Raw genomic sequence first — 19275 nt, forward strand, 5'->3', positions numbered from 1 at the left:
TACAAAATAAACTTAATTTCAATTTACTTTGATTAAAAGCATATTTAAGGAATCTGGCAACATGCAAAGGTTACATTATCACTGGCTAGAGATGAGTATAAAAGTAAAGTTCTATTCACTTCAATAGTATTCAGGGGAGTGTTTTCCCATGCTTTTTGGGTTTTGTGGACCAGTGAAATATCAAAAACATCTTGGGGTCCTACAAAGGGTAGCCAACTTTATTTTGCAACGTAAGAATATTTTAAAAGTCACCAATAAATACATTATCCCATATCCACAATTTCAAGATCCAAACAATTGGAAATCAAATGGTCCTTTTTCTTGTCTGTAACTCAACTCATTTGGCAGCAAAATCTGAATTGACCTCAATTCATGCAACAGAAAAGTCTGACCGGACCCAATGGGAGGCTATCCACAAGCCGCTTCTAACTCACGTAGTAGAAATATCCTACATTTCACTGAAGAAATATTATTCTGATTATGGGGTGTCAATTCAGCTTCTGCTGGGGCTGTTACATAATATAGGATACATTAACAAACAAACTGCCTGAAAAACAAAAAACCTAAATTCTGAAACACATCTTGCCTTAAGGCTTTCATTAAAAAAAGGGCAAAAGGATATTTTAACAACCAAAAAGTAAAAGACAATCTCAGAATAGAGGACGGTTTTTAATAATCAATAAGTTTAACATTCCAGGAGAAAAAAAATCACTAAATTGTTGTTTTTCCTATTTTACGCCAGATCTGTGATAATACCCACAACAAACTAGCTTCCAAGTGCTAACTGGAATCTGGGACTCAGTGTTGTTAGAAGACATTCTCCTCAGGTGGTTCCATGCTCAAAAGATGGTCTTTGGGAATTTTTCATAGTCTGGGCAGGACTGTCATTCTAGGACAGGAACAAGTTAAGCCAGAGATAAACGATATTTATGCAGCAAAAGAGCCAGTGGTCATGTGGAACCTATCCAACAACAGAATTTTTAAATGTTTTTTTCCCCTTAAACTCCCTCTAGTATAAAGATCAGAAGGTGCTTGCATTTCTGATCCAGATCTAACTGAAAAGGTTCTTTGATTTTTAAAGGACTACTGTAACTGAATGAACATGTATGTACAAAAATAAATGTAGAAAAATCTAAATATATATCCTGATTGTTAGAACACTGGGCCAGCTGGGAGGAAAACCCACTATTGAATCATCTTGTTGCATAAGAATCTTACTACGGCTTTTTCAGACTGCTTCTCTCTGAGCACCACCTATTCCCTGAACAGTCTGATGTACTAACAAAACTGGACTACTCGGACGTGGCAAATTCTCTCCTAGCAGATGCTATTGAATCAAGCATCCTGAAGCTGAAGAGAGATCACTTAACCTCTCTATAAGGGCCACCATCTGCATCTACAGACAAGCCAATAAATTACTCAGTTCGACCACACACATTTAATGAGTCGCTACTTTGCATTAAGTCACTGGATTAGATGCAGGAAATGGAAGGCTAGAGAGGCACATGTCATTTTTGTCATGGACTTCGTAGTCTAGTCGGGAGAGACTATTAAAAAGGTAATTATTACACAATGTGCTAAGTGATATGATAGATGTACAATCAAACACAGGGGATGGAATATCATGTAATTCAGTCGGAAGCAGAGAGCAGAGTATACAGATCCAGCAAAAACAAAGGCACAGAGGGTCTGAATAAACTGTGAGAGGTCTTAATCACAGAAAAGATTATTGCATTTCCTCTTGAGTATTATATTTCCTCTTAACCTTCACCCTTCTATTTAATTTCAAAATATAAATAACTCCATACTGTAAATCAGGAGCAAGGAAATCCAACAAAGATTAGAGTAAATCTTTGATGAGAATAAATCTGATGCTCATAGAATATCAAATACTCTTTTCCCTCCCTTCATCATCTGGTGCCTGTGCCTGGTTGGTGCTCTGAGCATCTGTTTACTTACCTATTGGGTAATCCAACATCATCACAGAAATATGAAAGAATGCGGCATATTTGGCAAAGGAAAAATAATGCGGTACAGCAACAGCGCAGGTTATCAAAATAAGAAGTGGCAGAAAATGGGGCTAGAAAGGTAGTTTGGGAGGCCAATATGAAGGGCTTTCTATGCTGTGCTAAGGAACTCGGACCTTTTGAACTCATGTCTTGAACGTTAAATCCAGGAAGAGGTTACTGTGTAATAGGTTTTAAAATTGTCTCCATTCAAAATATTATTATAAGAAAGAAGTAGTGCTTCCACAAGTTATCTGCAGAATCGTCTTATTCCCAACTGCCTCATTTTCTGACATCTTATTTCTATAATATTGGTAAGTAATAATCAAATCAGAAATAATAATTAATTGGCAAGTTAATTAATATTAATCTGAAGAAAAGAACTCAAGGTGACAAGCAAAAATACCACAAAATATAATGAAGAAAATGTGGATGTTGGTGGCCTAGAAACACTATTTATATAAATAACAACAACAAAAAGTGTGTGAGATAACTAAACATCCAGTAGAAGGGTAATAATCATTAAAAACTGTTTGTGAGCAAAAAAAGTCACAATAACTTAAAAGTCAAAATAAAGAGAAAGGTCATTCCCTTTCCCTTCCTGAACAGTTTAGCCGGAAAGCCGAATTAGTAGGGCTAAGCACAGCCAGCATCCTCTGGTGGGGAGGCGAGGGAGGGTGTGCTGAAGCCCCTTTAGGATGCTTCAGAGCTCGATGAGGAAGGCATCACTGCCGGTACATCAAGGGTGGGCTGGCATGGTGAGCTGAACCCAGAACAAAATGAGGACAGGATTCACGCAGGGGGACAGCAGCCGCAGCCAACTGACCAGGACTATTGGAGGCCAACATCTGGGGAGGGAGACGGCAGGGTGCATCGACAGTATATGGGCCACACGGCATTGGCCAAATCATGGGAGGCACTTTTCAAATGTTAGAGATTGAGGGGTGAAAACACAGAAAGGTAGAAAACTAGAATGAGCTCTATGGTGTTGGATTAGAATTTGAGGTATTGGGGGGAACCCATGGTTTTCAGTATATAAAGATATTGAAATAGAGATGTAAGTGCATATGTGTGTGTCTTATACACACATACATATATTTCCTACCTCTGTCCACTGAAAGGGCCTGGGAACAGCAATACCCCAATAGCAATGAACACATACGGAACATGGATTTTGATTCTAGAAACAATTTTCCACTAAAAGGAGCCAGGATAACTGTTTCCAGGGTGAAGGCAGAGAAATTTACAATACGAACCAGAAGGAAAGGAAGCATGCAGGAAATAAGAGGTGAACTCAACATGTAAAGCAATAATGGAGACATGTGAAAACACATAGAAACTAACTCGAATGGGCTCCTACTGGCCAAATTTGGGACCATTCAGAATCAAAATAAGTAACAGACTATGACTCTTTGAACAAAACGGGAACTTATGACTCCACACTGATACAAAAAAATAAATATTTAAAAGTTTGATGAGTTCTAATTATTAGAGAAGTACTTATCAAAGTCACAATGAAGTATCATTTCATACCAGTCAGAATGGTTATCATCAAAAAGTCTCCAAATAATAAATGTTAGAGAGGGTGTGGAGAAAAGGGAACCCTCGTACACTGCTGGTGGGAATGTAAATCGGTGCAGCACTATGGAAAACAGTACGGTGGTTCCTTAAAAAAACTAAAATTAGAGTTACCATGTGATCCAGCAATCCCACTCCTGGGGGTATGTCTGGAGAAAACTCTAATGTGAAAAGATACATGTGCCCCAATATTCACAGCAGCACTATTTACAATAGTCAAGACATGGAAACAACCCAAGTGCCCATCAACAGATGCTTGGCTTAAGATGTGAGATACACACACACATACACACACACACTGGAATGTTACTCAGCCATAAAAAAGAACAAAATATTGCCATTTGCAGCAACATAGATGAATTTAGAGAACATTATACTAAGTGAAGTAAGTCAGACAGAGAAAGACAAGTATATGGATATCACTTATATGTGGAAGCTAAAAATAATACAGAAACAGACTCACAGATATAGAAGACAATCTGTGGTTTCCAAAAGAGAGAGGGAAGGGGAGGAGGAATAAATTAGGAATATGGGATTAACAGATACAAGCTACTATACATAAAACAGATAGATAAGCAACAAGGATTTTCTGTATGGTATAGTGAATTATATCCAATATATTATAATAACCTATAATGGAAAATAATCTTAAAAATATAAATATATATAACAGAATCACTGTGCTGTGTACCTGAAATTAACATAAAAATTTAAATTAACAATACTTCAATTTAAAAAAAAGTCTGAGGAGGAATAACATCTTTATTGAGTCTCAAAGTACTCCCATGACTTGTCCAGAAATACCATTAATTAGAAAAGGGAGAAAAAAGTAATTTTACAGTGGAGAAGCCTGACAAGACAGCAGCTTAATCAAGTTAACATCACCGAAGTGGGACAAATTAAAATCACGTGTCACCTGATAGGATGCAATGATTATCCACGCGATTCCTGCTAAGAAGGAAAATCTGAACATAATCATGACAAACCTTTAGGACTAACACAAACTGAAGGACATTCTACAAAATAATTGGTCTTTAGTCCTCAAAAGTGTCAAGGTTATGTAAGTCAAGCAAGGACTGAAGAAGTGTTCCAGATGAAGAAAGCTAGAGTGACATTACAATTAAATGCAGTACATGATTCTGAACCGGAACTTTTTGCTATCAAGAACACTTTGGGGATAACTGGAAAAATCTGAATGGACTTTGATTAGAATGTAGTAATGCATTCATGTTAACTTCCTGATTTTGATGGTTGAATTGCAGTTATGTAGGAGGATGCTCTCATTTACAGAAATTAGACACCAGAGAATTTGAGGCTAACAGATATTGTGTCAGCAAGTTACTCTAAAATGGTTCAAGAAAAAGAAAAGTTCTGTGTTCTGATATTGTAGTTATTCTGTACATTTGAAACTGTTTCAAAGTAAAAAGTATTAAAAATAGGAAAATGTTAATACAAATTTCAGTACATGTATAAAGTGATGTTGAAGAGAAATGGGCACACAGATAGATACTCTTGATATATTAAGTGAAAAATGCAAATACCAAATAGTATCTATAATATGAGCCCATTTTTATAAAAATAATTTTAAACACACATTTTATATGAATATAGACCAAAATATTAACTGAGTAGTTGGATTATGATATAAATTTTCTTTTTTTCAATAAGTATTTTCTAAGTTCTAAAAATAGACATTAATTTTGCAATACAATTTATTTTTTTAAATGTACCATTTAGAACAATATATAATAGCAATATGGGGAAATGTTAATATTGCATGATTATTAGAGGAAAAACATGATACAAAAATACATACCAGGTATAAGACTAATTTTGCTTTAATAAAAAAAGGAAGAAAAAAATGATAGTGAAATATATTTAAATGTTAAGAGTGGTTAAATTTGAATGATAGCACTAGAATTTATTTTTTATTTACACTTTTCTGTATTTTTCTAAATTTTCTACTATGAATATAGATTATTTTACAAGAAAAAAATTTTTTTGTTCATTAGGTGATGATTAAGATTATTAACAGTAAGGAAAGTGTTAATGGCATCACCTTGTCTAATACAAAATTGTGCATACATTATGATAACCATGTAAAATACATGCATGGAAAAAGAGTTGAAAGGATATATGCCAACACAATAACTGGTTTACCTTAGATAAGGTAGAATAATGTGTGATGTTTTGACACAACATTGTGAAATGATTATAAATCAATAAAAAAATGTTAAAAAAATGTGCTTTATTTTTTCTGCATTTTCCAAAATTTCTGTAATTTTCATACACATATAGATGAAAATATATAGATGTATACATATAATAAAACAGGTATAAGTTCTCTTAATAAGGGAAGGAAAGTACATGAGGGGCACTAGAATAAGAATTTGTGATGTTTTAGAGAATAATTTTTAAAACTGAAAAAGAGCCATTATCTTAACACCTTCCAAAGGCAAACATACAACATGGTAGAGTAGATGGGGACATTGGGTGTGGTAGGCAGAACAATGGCCCCCAAAATTGTCCACTGCGTAATCCCCAAGATCTGTGAATATATTACCTTACATGGAAAAACAGACTTTGCAGATATGATTAAATTAAAGGCTATGCTGATGGGGGGATTATCCTGGATTATTCAGGTGGGCTCAATATAATCATAAAAATTCTTAACATTGGAAGAAGGAAGCAGAAGAGGTCCAAGTGATGAGATATGAGATGACCCCAACCCATTGTTGCTGGCTTTGAAGATGGAAGAAGAGAGAGCAAAGGAATGCAGGCAGCATCTGGAAGCTGAGAAACACAAGGAAATGGATTCTCCCTTAGAGACTCCAAAAGGAACGCAGTCCTGCCTATACCTTAACCTTAGCCCCATGACCTCCAGAACTATAAGATAATAAATCTGTGTTGTTTTAAGCACTGAGATTGTGGTTATTTGTTATGGTAGCAAGAAGAAACTAATACATGGTACTATAGACAGCTAGAAAGAAATTGTCCAATGATTTTAGCAATCTGTTTAACAAGAAACAAAATGGCTGAGGCAGAATGAGTTGAAAATGAATTAACAATGTTGTTAACAGCAAGAGTTGTGTACAGATGTAGATGTGTCATTTAGTATATGTTTATGGTCAAATAGTACACTAGAATTGTTAGAGTAGGCAGATAGCTAGATATGAGCAGAGAAAGGCAGGCATGAGCCAAGTGACATATTATCTTGTAAACGGGGGTCCTTAGGTAGACAGAAAAGCAGGAACTTCTGGACTGACAGGAAACTACACATTTTGGAGTGACAAGGGTCCTGGAGGTAGACAAACAAAGGTGGAAAAAGGCAGGAATCTCCAGCATCTGAATGTAACCTTTTGCTGATTATGCCCTGATTACAATAAAATTAGCCTTGCAGATTAGAAGTACCCATCATGCACCGACACCATGACACTTCCAATCAAGGCTAAAATAAGGACAAACAACCCTCGTCCCCTTGGGAAGGCGGAGCTGGGATGGAAATCAGGGAATATGACCCCAAATCCCTCCCTCTCCAATGAATATTCCACCCATTAATTTTTACACTCTATGCAACCAATTTACTAAAAAAACTGAGGGCAGCTGCTCACCTGAGCCTGCTCGATCTCCCCTTGAGAGGTGGACTATCTATCCCTTACTAAATCCTCACTTTATTTTCTTGACCTCTGTGTCTTGTCTCTTAATTCCTTCTGCGACAAGAATCTACTCTCCGGTAACAGAATAGCACTCATAGTAACGTTTAGGACACTGATTGGGTTAAGTTTTTTTTTTATCTACCTCCCTACTGGCCACTGATTATCAGATTAAGACCCATTGCCATATTGTGATTAATGTAAGGACTAATTCCCTTATGAATAGTTATCCACCCCACAGAAAAGAAACTACTTGAACTATTTAGCCAAAGTATTTTACACATGTAAACAATGACAAAGACTATCTACCAATTTAACTGTAAATACACAATACAATCCCCCAAATCTAAGAGAATACATTTAATTAGAGAAACCACTTTTTTTGCTTTAAATATGCAAAATGTAGGTTGCTGAGGTAAAAATGAAACTGTATGTTGGAAAACCTCGGAAAACCTGGGTACTTGTGTCTTGGTTCTTTCCCTTCCTATGTGAACTTGGAAAAGTTCTCTCACCTTCACATATCCTGTCTTTTGACATTTAAGAGGGTTGAACAATATCTCTACAATCTTCTTCTGTCTCTAAAGAAATGTAGTCTCTTATTTGTGGAGCCACAACTATTCTTAGAAAAACAAATAGCCTTAACTCTGTTTGTAACTCCTCTGAAAAATCAACTGGAATTGCTTTAGGGTCCACCTTCCAGGGAGAACAAAGTAATTCAAGCTTATCATCTCACTGTCAAGACAGGAGAAAGTATTTCTGTTCTGAAAACAAACAAACAAACAAAAAACAAACAGGAGAAAGAAAAAGAAAGAAACTGGTACTGTATTAAATAAATTACCACTGTTAACGGTGGCAGAGCCAGGACCAGAAAACAGGGTTTTTCAAACACTAAACTCAGGACTGCATTCTGCCTTTTCAACAGAAGGGTCCGTGAGGCAAATGAACTATTCTTAAAGGGAATGGGTGGGAGTATGGGATCAAAAGTTAATATTTATGTACTTTCTCCTTCATGTCACATGGTCAAAGGATCAGTAGGGTCCAGAGATCAAATAGCTACGCGCTTCCTAGAGGCCGCATGGGTTTTAGCACTGCCTAGTGGAACCTAGAGAGGAAAGCGTGTTCTGGGTGGCCTCCCACTGACTCAGACAGCCACCGGGACTCGACAAGGCGAAAGTGGGAGCTAAGCCGAGCCCGAGGGACCTGCCAACTCCGGACAATGGCTGATCTCAGACAAGTTCAGACAAAGTTACATAATACTATTTTCAATAATGCGCCAGGAAAAATAAATGACACGGTCTACATCTAGGCACAGCTCCTGTCAAAAATAACAAGTTTAATTCAAATTCACCCCGCTGCCTCTGTTACTCTGTTTCCCAGAAAACAGACTGCTAAAATCACCAGAGGATTCTTTTTAGCTATCTAGAGCTCAGGTCTATGTCAGCTGTGCCAGGCGGTGCTGATCAAGGAAGATGTCTCCACCTTCAGGAGAATTTATTTCATAATAGACTACAGAGAGGGAGGAGTGGCCTTTCCCTGGATGGCACACTAAGGCCTTGGGCTCCCAGGGGAGACTCCTAGGAGGGCTGCCTGAGGGTCACGGGGCTTTCAGTTGCCCGAGCTGAACCCCAGAGGCATGCACAGAAACAGTAATCCAAAGGAAGAACAGAGTTCCTTCCATGCAAAAGAAAAAAAGGTACTACACTTCTCTGTTCATTTTAAATTAAAATGGAGCAATGGGAGAAAAAAAAAGTGTCAGGAGACAGGAAGTCAAAATATCACACAACACTGATAAAAGACGGAGGAAAACTCTGTTGTCTGACCGCATATTTTTTATCATCCACGTCAATTAAGGCTCTGAATTATTTCATGACCCATGTTCCTGGTCCCATGTAACCCATGAACCCACTGTGGTTCAGGAGCCTTGGAAATTTTACATCTTTTAACACAAACTATGTAACTTGCATTTGTTGGGGAGATGAAAAGGGAGAAACACTGAAAGACTGTGAGAAGCGAAAACTGTCTAAAGAAAAACTTAATCAACTTCCAGATTCCCGATTCATTTATAACACTTAACTTATTAGTTAATATGTATGCACACCCAAAATATAGCAGGGCTGCCTTGGCCTGAGGGGCAACATCATGGGTAGTAGCTAAGAAGTCCTAAGGGAGCTCACAACCCAGAGAAGGGGACAGACAGGCATATGGTTAAGTGCATGGACTCTTGAGCTGAACTTCCTGGGTGTTAACTCTGCATCCATTCTTCTCAGCGACAATTGACTTAAACTTTCTGTGCCTCAACAGCCTTGTTTGTAGAATGAGAATAATGATAGCACCTTCTTCATGGGGTTATTATGAGAATAAGATAAATCTGAATACAGAATTTTATATATATATATATATGTATATGTATACAGGTTCGAACCAGTGCAAAGTAAATGCTACGTGAGTGTCAGCTATTATAGTGACTAATCCCATACAACTAGGACTATGACTGGGACTTCAATCGCCATCGTCACCACCACTGAAATACAAGTCGATGCTATGGGAACCATATGAAAAGAATACCTAATTCTGTTTGGAAGAGGACTGGGGTACAGGCCAGGGAAATACGGCAGAGGAGTAATACCTTTGCTGGGTCTGGAAGGATAAACAGGAGTTGGTAAGGCCAAAAACCAGGGAGAAGGTGTACCAGAAAGAGGGATGGAAACAGGAGGCAAGGTGTCACCTTCGAATGCCAGGGGAGGCTGCACCACGGGGCCTGGGCAGGTGCAGAGGAGCCATGGGCAAGGCCTGGCTACACTACGAACCAGTGAAGAAATCCAAAAAAGGAAATGATATGAAGATACATATCTACATTCCAGAAAGATCATTATGGCTGCAAGGGGAGGGATGGACTGGAAGGGGAGGAAGAGGTAGGAGGTAGAAGAAAAGACTAGAGGCCAAAAACCAGTTTAGAAAGATATTAAAAAGATATAGGCGACAAATTATGTGGGCCTGAAATAAGAAAGTGGTAATAAGAACAAAGCAGCAGGGGGAGTGGATTGGAGAAAAAATTAGGAAGGAGAAATGGGATGTGGTGACAGATTGAATATGGGGCATGAGAAAGAAACAAGCTTCCGGGACAGTGGCTGACTTTCTGAGTAAATGGTGGTGTCATGAAGCGAGGCCAAGACTACAGACGAGGAGGCAGGTGCTGGGGACAAGCTCAGCCGGGTTTGTACCCATTGTGTCTACAATACTGAGGAATCTTCATGCAGAATAAACACTTGTATTTATGCATTTCAAAACATTAACAGTGTTTTCAGTGCAGTGGAATTATACTTTTCTATATTTTTCCAAATACTTCACAGTGAGCATAAATTATATAACTGGGGAAGGAAAACTTTGAGATGAATACATGAATGTCCAACTTTGAAAAACAAATAGCTAGTAGCCTCTGATCCTGGCACCCCTGCCTTCCCACTAAATATCTTAAGGACACAAAAAGTGAGGAAAACAGCACAGGGACTGAAACAGACCTGGCAAAGGTGCCGTTCCCTTCCACTGTCCGCCCTGATGCCTCTCTTATGTTCGTATCAGGTCAGAAACTACAACTCTTGGAAGGAATATACTGGGAAGTCTGTGTGCCAGACTCTGAAAACAGGGTGTCCTCATTTCTTATTGCTCCATAACAAATTACTACAATCTTAGTAGCTTTAAACAACACAGTTTGACTCTCTTGCAGTTTTGGAGGTCAGAAGTCGAGCATCAAGGTACTGGAAAGGCTTGAGAGGAGAATCTGTCCCTTTGTCTTCTCCAGCTCCTAGAGGCCACCTGCACTATGGCTCATGTCACCTGCCAACATCTTCAAACAGTATGGCTCCAACTCTCCTTCCGTTATCACATCTCCTTTTCCTGACTCTGAATCCTCTGGCATCCCTTTCATGAGGACCCTTGTGATTACACTGGGCTCTCCTGGATAATCACTCCATGTCAAGGTCTTTAACTTCTCACATCTGCAAAGTAACTTTTTGCCATATACAGTATCAGGTACAGGTTCTGGGTATTGATATGTAGGCATCTTTGGGGGGGCCATTACTAAGTCTACTACAGGTAGTAACTGCCAGATTTCTTCACTAGAAAGGTACTATTTTTTTCCTTTCCACACTTTGGAAAGTGAATCATTAAGTCCACACTCAAAGGGGGAGATAGATGAAGTTCTATCTGTTGGAGCAGGAAAATATATACATACAAACACACACACTTATACATATATATAATTTGCAATTGTTCTGGAAGGAAGAATTGTCTCTTTTCCCTCATTTATGTATTTAAATCACTTATTTCTATCAGTATCGGCTCATGGATAAAACTCTGAAGAAGAGGTTGGATTAGTATCCAAGAGCACAGAGAGGGGCAACAGTTAATTCATTCATTCACAAATATTTATTGAGCAACAAGACACAGTGATAGGTGCTAAAATTAATCAACAAGACAGACAAGACCCTGTCCTGTGGGAGCTTCTATTTTAGCAAAAGGAGATAGATAATAAAGAAAGAAGGAAAATATCTAATAGTAATAGTAATGAGTCAGGCAAAAAATTAAACTGGGGGCGGAGTGTGACACCAAACAAGTGGCCACATTAGAGTGGGGGTCAAAGAAAAGCTTTCAATGGACATTTAAGTGGAGATCTGAAAAGAAGCAGCAGCCACAAAAAGGGAAGAACATTTCAGACAAAGGGAACAGCCAGTACAAAGGCCACTCAAGGAATCTTTCTTCCTTTGAGTATAAACAAACAGAAAAACAATGAGCATGGGGGCAATGAACATGTATTGATAAACAAGGAAAAGGGGATTTGTCATGATAAAGACTCAGAGAAAGGGCCGAACTCTGTAAATGCTTTCATATAGGAATCAGAAAACAATGTTGAAAGCCTTTGGCACATTCAGGAGAATAAGATAACATGGCCTCAGTAAGGCAGGAAAAGGGAAGCAAATAAGATAACATGATCAGATGAGGAAAAGCAATAAATTATATTGTTCAACTGCAAGGAAACTAAACCAGTGAGACAACCAAAATGTACATCAGAGGGAGCAAAGAGAGAATCTGATACAGTATGAAACAAATTCATTAAGTAGAAGGAAAAAAGATAACAAATATCAAAGTGAGGAGAGAAAATATGAAAGACATGGAAGACACTAAAACTAATGACATCCCCAAGGTGGACTCAACCTACATATTTAATATGAAGAAATCAATCTGTACCGTGGAAGAGTTTGTACTTTGCAGCTATTTATCTACTACAAGTTTTTACTGACATGTGAAAATGTTCATGACGCAACTAAGAAAAACAGCAGTATACAGACATGATAGACAGTATAATGAAACAGTAAACGCTTCTACTTATTGAGATTTAACAATTGCCAGGAATAAGATTAGCTTACAAACATTTTATTTATCCTCTGAAGAATCCCATGCAATGATACTCTTTTATTTTATACTTGAGAAAACGGACTCAGAGAGGTTAAGAAAGTTTCCAAAATTCACACAGCTAGTAATTAGCAGAGCTTGATTTGAATCTGTATTTGGAAGACGTCAAAGCCTCTGCTCTTAAGCACAACACTATAACCAGATCATGTTCAATTATTACAGCCTCAGTTACATTTTAAAATGCACCAAAAGACTAGAGTAAAAATGTATGAAGGAGTTAAGAGATCATCTTGGGTGATTATTTTCCCTGCATATACATATGTAACTTGCTATTTTTACTAATAAATATGTATTACTTGTTCAGAGTCAAAACAAATGAATGGACTGGTAGAGAGAGGAATACCGAACTTTTTAGTTTGGGAGTCATGAAAAAGATTTAAATGTTAAACCAAGATTTTAAGGTCTTCACATATAGTTTGGGATTGAAGTAATGGATGTAGATGAGATGTCCCAGAAAGAATGTGTCAAACACATACCGAATTATGAATAGGAACATTCAAGATGTAGAAACAGGAAGAAGAATCAGGGTAGTAATTACTCTCCTCAGAAACAGAAACACTTTCTATGGCCTGAAAATTTCTCTAGAGAGATCAAACACGCAACATTACTAACAAGTTCGTGTCATTGTGTACAAATATGCAACTCTTAAAAAACTGACTTACCCTATGATCCAGCAATCTTACTCCTGGACATATATCCAGAGGAAACTCTAATTCAAAGAGATATGTGCATCCCAATGTTCAAAGCAGCACCATTTACAATAGCCAAGACATGGAAGCAACCTAACTGTTCATCAACAGATGATTGGATAAATAAGTTGTGGTGTGTGTATGTGTATATATATATATATATATACACACACACAAATATACACAATGGACTGTTACTCAGGCATAAAAAAGAATGAACTAATGCCATTTGTAGCAACATGGATGGACTTAGAGTCTATCATACTAAATGAAGTAAGTAAAAGACAAATATCATGATACAACTTATATATGGAGTCTAAAAAGATGACAAACATGAACTTAATCACAAAACAGAAACAGATTCACAGACACAGAAAAACTTATGGTTACCAGAGGGTTGGGGAGGGAGAAATTAGGAGTTTAGGATTAGTAGATACAAACTACTATACATAAAATAGATAAACAACAAGGACCCTATTGTATAGCACAGAGAACTATATTCAATATCTTGTAATAACCTGTAATGGAAAAGAATATGAAAAAGAACATATATATGTGTACCTGAATCACTATGCTATACACCAGAAACTAAACAATATTGTAAATCAACTATACCTTAATAAAAAAAAGAAATAAAAAATGTAACTCTTCACCAAGAAGAATAAATATGCTGATAAACTGCACATGCACCTATTGCAATATATCACAACAATAATAAAGGGTAACCAAGACCTATGGAGTTTCTGAGCCAAAATTAAAATCCATTGCATGAAATGCAGCTGGTCTCAGGAATTCATGCATTACCTTCATATTATAATCCTCATAGGCAATTTCTAGCCTAAAATTCAACTTTGTTTTAATCACTGACTCACTTAATTTAGCAAAGGTAAAATTAGATCCTCAGAAATTTTAAACTTTAAAAAGCATAGAAAATCATATCGTCATGGAAGTTTATAAAGCCAGATTATGAAAACAGTAATAAAAGGACTTATCTTCAATGACTGATCGATCATCCTCAAGGTTGATCAAAGATGTGTTTATTTATCTCCTACTATGTGCTTAGGTTTAAAGATATAATTCCAGACTTTTAAAACTAAAAGGAACACTGGGATCTTCCAATATTAAATTTTACAGATGAGGACAGTGCTTGACAAATAGTGAAGGTTAAATATTTTAAAATGTGTTCCCTTGACATTAAATACAACTAAGAAGTAATTATATATCATGCTATTAAAAAAAAAAGTCTGAGCTTATTCCTAGAATCTGTAATAAATTTCATTAGTCTAATTTACAATTTTAATGATTGTCATTTAATATTCAATTACTTAACTATTAGTAAGAGTTGACTGTGGGAAACAAAACTACCTTAAACAATCTAACCAAATAAAATCATCAGCAACAAATAGTTGTTGATAAATATTATGTCTATAAATATTTAATGAATGCCTATTATGCACAAAATCCTATATTATATACAATATGATATAAATATACATTAGATACAGGTAGTCACTATCTGAAAGAGCTCTCTTAATGATAATGTAAGCAAAGACATGCACAAATTACTTCAAGGCACAACCGAAATGTGATAAAATTCATTACAGGGGAAAAAGCAGTTCAAAGGCAAAAGAGACCCTCCTGATCATCTATCTGCTTGGATAGATCAGGGAAGGCTGATAGGTAGAGCGTGGAATTTGATCTGGGTCTTGAAGAACAGGTAGGATTTCAATAGTCAGGGACAGGGAAGGGCAATCTGGGCCACATTATCAGATAAGCAATTTTAAAGGGTAAAGTTGACAAGAGTGTGAAGAATTGAGTTGAACACCAAGTATTGCTAAAGTTATCCCTAAATATTTTGCAATTCCATCCCCTCCCCTCTTCTTCATCCCCACAGCCATCATCTTTGGTCAGACTCCCCGCCTTTCCCACTGTGACTACTGCAATAGCCACCCAACTGGCAGGGAACCACGTATTATAATCCACTGCCATATCCCTAACACTTTGCACAGTAAGTGGTGCATAACATTTGTTAAAGGGAAGAAAATCCGATTATACAGTGTTTGACACTTTTTCCTGTATTGTAAATACCAGACAATATTTATACACTGTGTTTTATTTATCAAAGAGTACTTTTAGAAAACTGGAACACTGTCAGAGCTTTACACATCATTGCAGAAATCTTTATTACAGCCAGGAATCCTATCAGAAGACGCCACCACCACACCACCAATCAGGTGACTCTTGCCAAAATGTGCCGTAATGTGTACCTGAGGATGATGCTCACATTGAGATGCTGTTTGCAGCTGTTTGCAGCAGAGCCACATATGACTGACCTCTCTATATACATCATTTAGTAACTGGAATAAAACTTCAAATAGGGTAAAAGATCCAATGAATGGTACTTTGCAACACTAAAAACGTCTAAGACTAATAAGAGGTTAATGCTATTCTGCATTGCTGTCCTCCACCCTTAATTCTTTATCTTTCTGTCTGGTTTATTAATTTTTCATAGCAACTTTCTCCAATATATATATGTTTTTTATCTGACCCTATGCCAATCTCCATCAAAATATAAGTTCAATGAGAACAAAGACACCACTTTTCATCAAGCACATGAAAGTGTTTAGCACTTAGGAATTACACAGTAAACGTTTGTTGCATTATAAAGGGAACAAATTGTTAGAATTTTTTGACTAGCCATCACTACATGCCAGACATTGTATTAAGCAATGGGGATACATTTCTTTCATATATTCATTATCTTATTGGATAATCACTTTGACAAAATTTTTAATTTCCTATTAAATTTATGTTAAATCTATATAACAATTTGGGAATAGGTTATGACTTACCAAAATTTAGTCTTTTAATCAAGGATCATGGTATATATTGCTTTTATTTTTTCTATTTAAAAAATATCTTCTTTCCTGTCTCCAAGTTGAATTTAAAAATTTTAAATGAATATATGTATATTCATGTATAATTGAAAAATTGTGCTCTACACTGGAAATTGACACAACATTGTAAACTGACTATAACTCAATAAAAAAATTTTTTTTCTTCACATAGGTCCTAGAAATTTTTATTGAGGTTATTACTAAATATTTATGTTTTATGATTTTATGAATGGAATGTTTTCCATTATATATTCTAAATGACTATTTCAGAAGTCATTGGTTTTTTAATTGTTGTCTTATAACCAACTACATTTTAGAACTCATATTAAAATTCTGTCAACTAAAAAATTGTTTTTAAATCTTAGCTTTTGTAGGTACAAGAGCCTACCTTCTAAAACATAATCATTTTTTGTCTCCTCCTTTCTGCTAAATATGCCTATTTACTGACATTGGTGATAATTTATAGATAGATATTTTTAAATGGTGATAGAGGGCATCTTTGTCCTGTTGCTCCTTAAGGAACAACTGTAACATTCATCATTAAGTACAATGCTGGTTTGTTGGTTTCAGGGAGATAATTATTTTCCTCATTAAGAGCAAATTTCTATCACTCACTTTTTATTCTTAAAATGGGCAATGAATTTTTTCAAACATCTTCAACATTTATTGTACCTTTTTTTCCTTATGAGATCCATTGACAAGATGCATCATGTTAGTAACTTTCATAGTGTTAAACAATTCACACACTGGGATAAAACTTTCTTAGTCACTTTGAAAAGATACACGCACTCCAATGTTTACAGCAGCACTATTTACAACAGCCAAGATATAGAAGCAACCTAAATGTCCAACAACAGATGAGTAAATAAAGAATATGTGAAAAAAAAAGGGAGGGAAGGTATAGTTCAAGTGGTAGAGTGCACACTTAGCGTGCATGAAGTCCTGGGTTCAATCCTCAGCACCTCCTCTAAAAATAAATAAATAAACCTAATTACTTCCCCCCACCAAAAGACAAAAAAGAAGATGTGTGTGTGTGTGTGTGTGTATGTGTGTATGTGTGAGTGTGTGTGTGAGTGTGTGTGTGTGTGTGTGTGTGTGTGTGTATAAAACATGGAATACTACTCAGCCAAAAAAAGAATGAAATTATGCATTTGCAGCAACATGGATGGACCTAGAGATTATCATACTAAGTAAGTCAGAGGAAGACAAGTATCATACAATATCACTTATCTGTGGAATCTAAAAAATGATACAGATGAACATGTTTAAACCAAGATATATACTTAAATGTTCGTGTATGTTACTGTATGCAATTATATCTCAATAAAAATAATGGAAAGAAATAAATTCGATTATGCTATAACAACCTCAGTTATCAACTTGACCTTAGGAAATCCTGCCCTCCTACTATTTCCTCTTCCAAATGTGTGATACAGACCCGCGTCCTCAGCAGTGCTTGAACTCTGCAGACTCAGTTCACCATGAGGAATCCAGCACCGCCACACCCGCCCCGCAATCTACTCCTCCAGCGTTTCTCCCAACATGGCCACACGTTATTCCTGCTATGAGTTCCTTGCTTCCTGTATCTCTGAACAAGTCTACCCTACAGCCCCTTGTCCACATTCCAGCAAGCATGTACCCCTCATATAATATCTCCTTGATGGGAATATTATGTAAAATCCTTGCATGGTATCTTTCAAATAAGAATGACTTTATATATGTCCCCTTTGTACTTCAAACTTCCCCCTTTTAGTAGTTTTTTAAGACACACTTATTTTTAAAGTACCTCAGAATTTATTAACAAAAATATTCTATTTTCAAAATAGTTAAAATCCCACATTTGTATTTCAACACAAGCACTGATACACCAGGTATTATTTGTCAAGCTCTCTCTCTCTCTCTCTCTCCGCACATACCCCACAGACACTTATTTAATCCTCAAAACAATCTTGAGATATAGGCATTATTATTTTCCCCAATTCACTGATGAGGAAGTTAAGGCACAGAGTAATTTAGAAACTTAACCAGGACTACACTACTGTCAGAACCAGTATATGGACAACTCCAGCATATTATTTCAAATGCTTCACCCAAATTGTACAATTAAACTATTGAAATAAAGGATAGTATTTTATACCTACAAAGCAAAGGCTATGTTCCTTTCAACTACAAGTTTAAAATCCTGAAATTGTCAGAGGAAGTTCTGAATTTCTGGTAACTCCCTGAAAAAGTTTTAACTGGAATTTTAAGTAATAGAAATGTACACACAATCACAGGGCAATACTATTTTTAAAAAATACTTTGTTGAGAAATCTACTTGTAAGCAATGAACACCAGTACTTATTCATTGATATGCTTTAAAATTAAAAATTCAAATCACTGGCTCCCTTGACTGAATTCCAGGTGTTCACAGTGTATACCAGTTTGGGTTTCTAATTGTATTTTCTATTTTTTTCCTTAGCCCAGAACACACAGTCATTAACACGCTCTTCATTCCATTTCTTTGTCACTCGGTCATTTATATATTCATTCATACAGCAAATACTTTTATTTTATGCCAGGTATTCAACAAATATTTATCGAGTCCCAACTATGTTAGGCAAATAAATAAGCAGGAGAGACATTATATAGCTTATAAGGTAAACTGCTTCCAGAAATATACCGGTTACGGAGAATTGCAGCAACTGATTCCCCTCTATGCAGATGGTCCATCACCTCTAAAAGCTGGGTAATGACCTGTTCAGGAGGAAAAGAAGTCAATATTTACTATGAAAATCAATACTAGAATGCTCAAATTTTGTTACCTTTGTGATATTTTATAAATTCTGGGATAAAAAGGCAAAATGTATGTCCATGTACCTAATGTCCATATTATAGCTTAGGACAATGAAGAAGCTGAATCTGCAAGGGTCAAAATGTCTACAAAATTCAATACTGAATCATTAAATAGCACTGATTAGTTCGATGTGAAATTACTGGCCAA

The 19275-nt window shown here is 36.4% G+C and overlaps 1 protein-coding gene across 6 annotated transcripts in view; it reads right to left on the bottom strand.

Annotated features, from left to right (window-relative positions):
• The window catches only part of KLHL13 (kelch like family member 13), a 160364-nt gene that overhangs the window by 83617 nt on the left and 57472 nt on the right, over nucleotides 1-19275 (bottom strand). For 4 of the 6 annotated variants that reach the window (XM_045510958.2, XM_045510952.2, XM_045510957.2 and 1 more), the window contains exon 2: nucleotides 18955-19028. The exons of the other annotated variants lie outside the window; for them this stretch is intronic. In XM_045510958.2, the coding sequence (XP_045366914.1) occupies nucleotides 18955-19004 (50 nt within the window). In that variant the 5' untranslated portion in view covers nucleotides 19005-19028. The remainder of the gene's footprint in view (nucleotides 1-18954; nucleotides 19029-19275) is intronic. 6 annotated transcript variants of the gene reach the window in all.

This window comes from Camelus bactrianus, chromosome X (assembly GCF_048773025.1).
Source record: "Camelus bactrianus isolate YW-2024 breed Bactrian camel chromosome X, ASM4877302v1, whole genome shotgun sequence".
Classification (NCBI taxonomy): Eukaryota; Metazoa; Chordata; class Mammalia; order Artiodactyla; family Camelidae; genus Camelus; species Camelus bactrianus.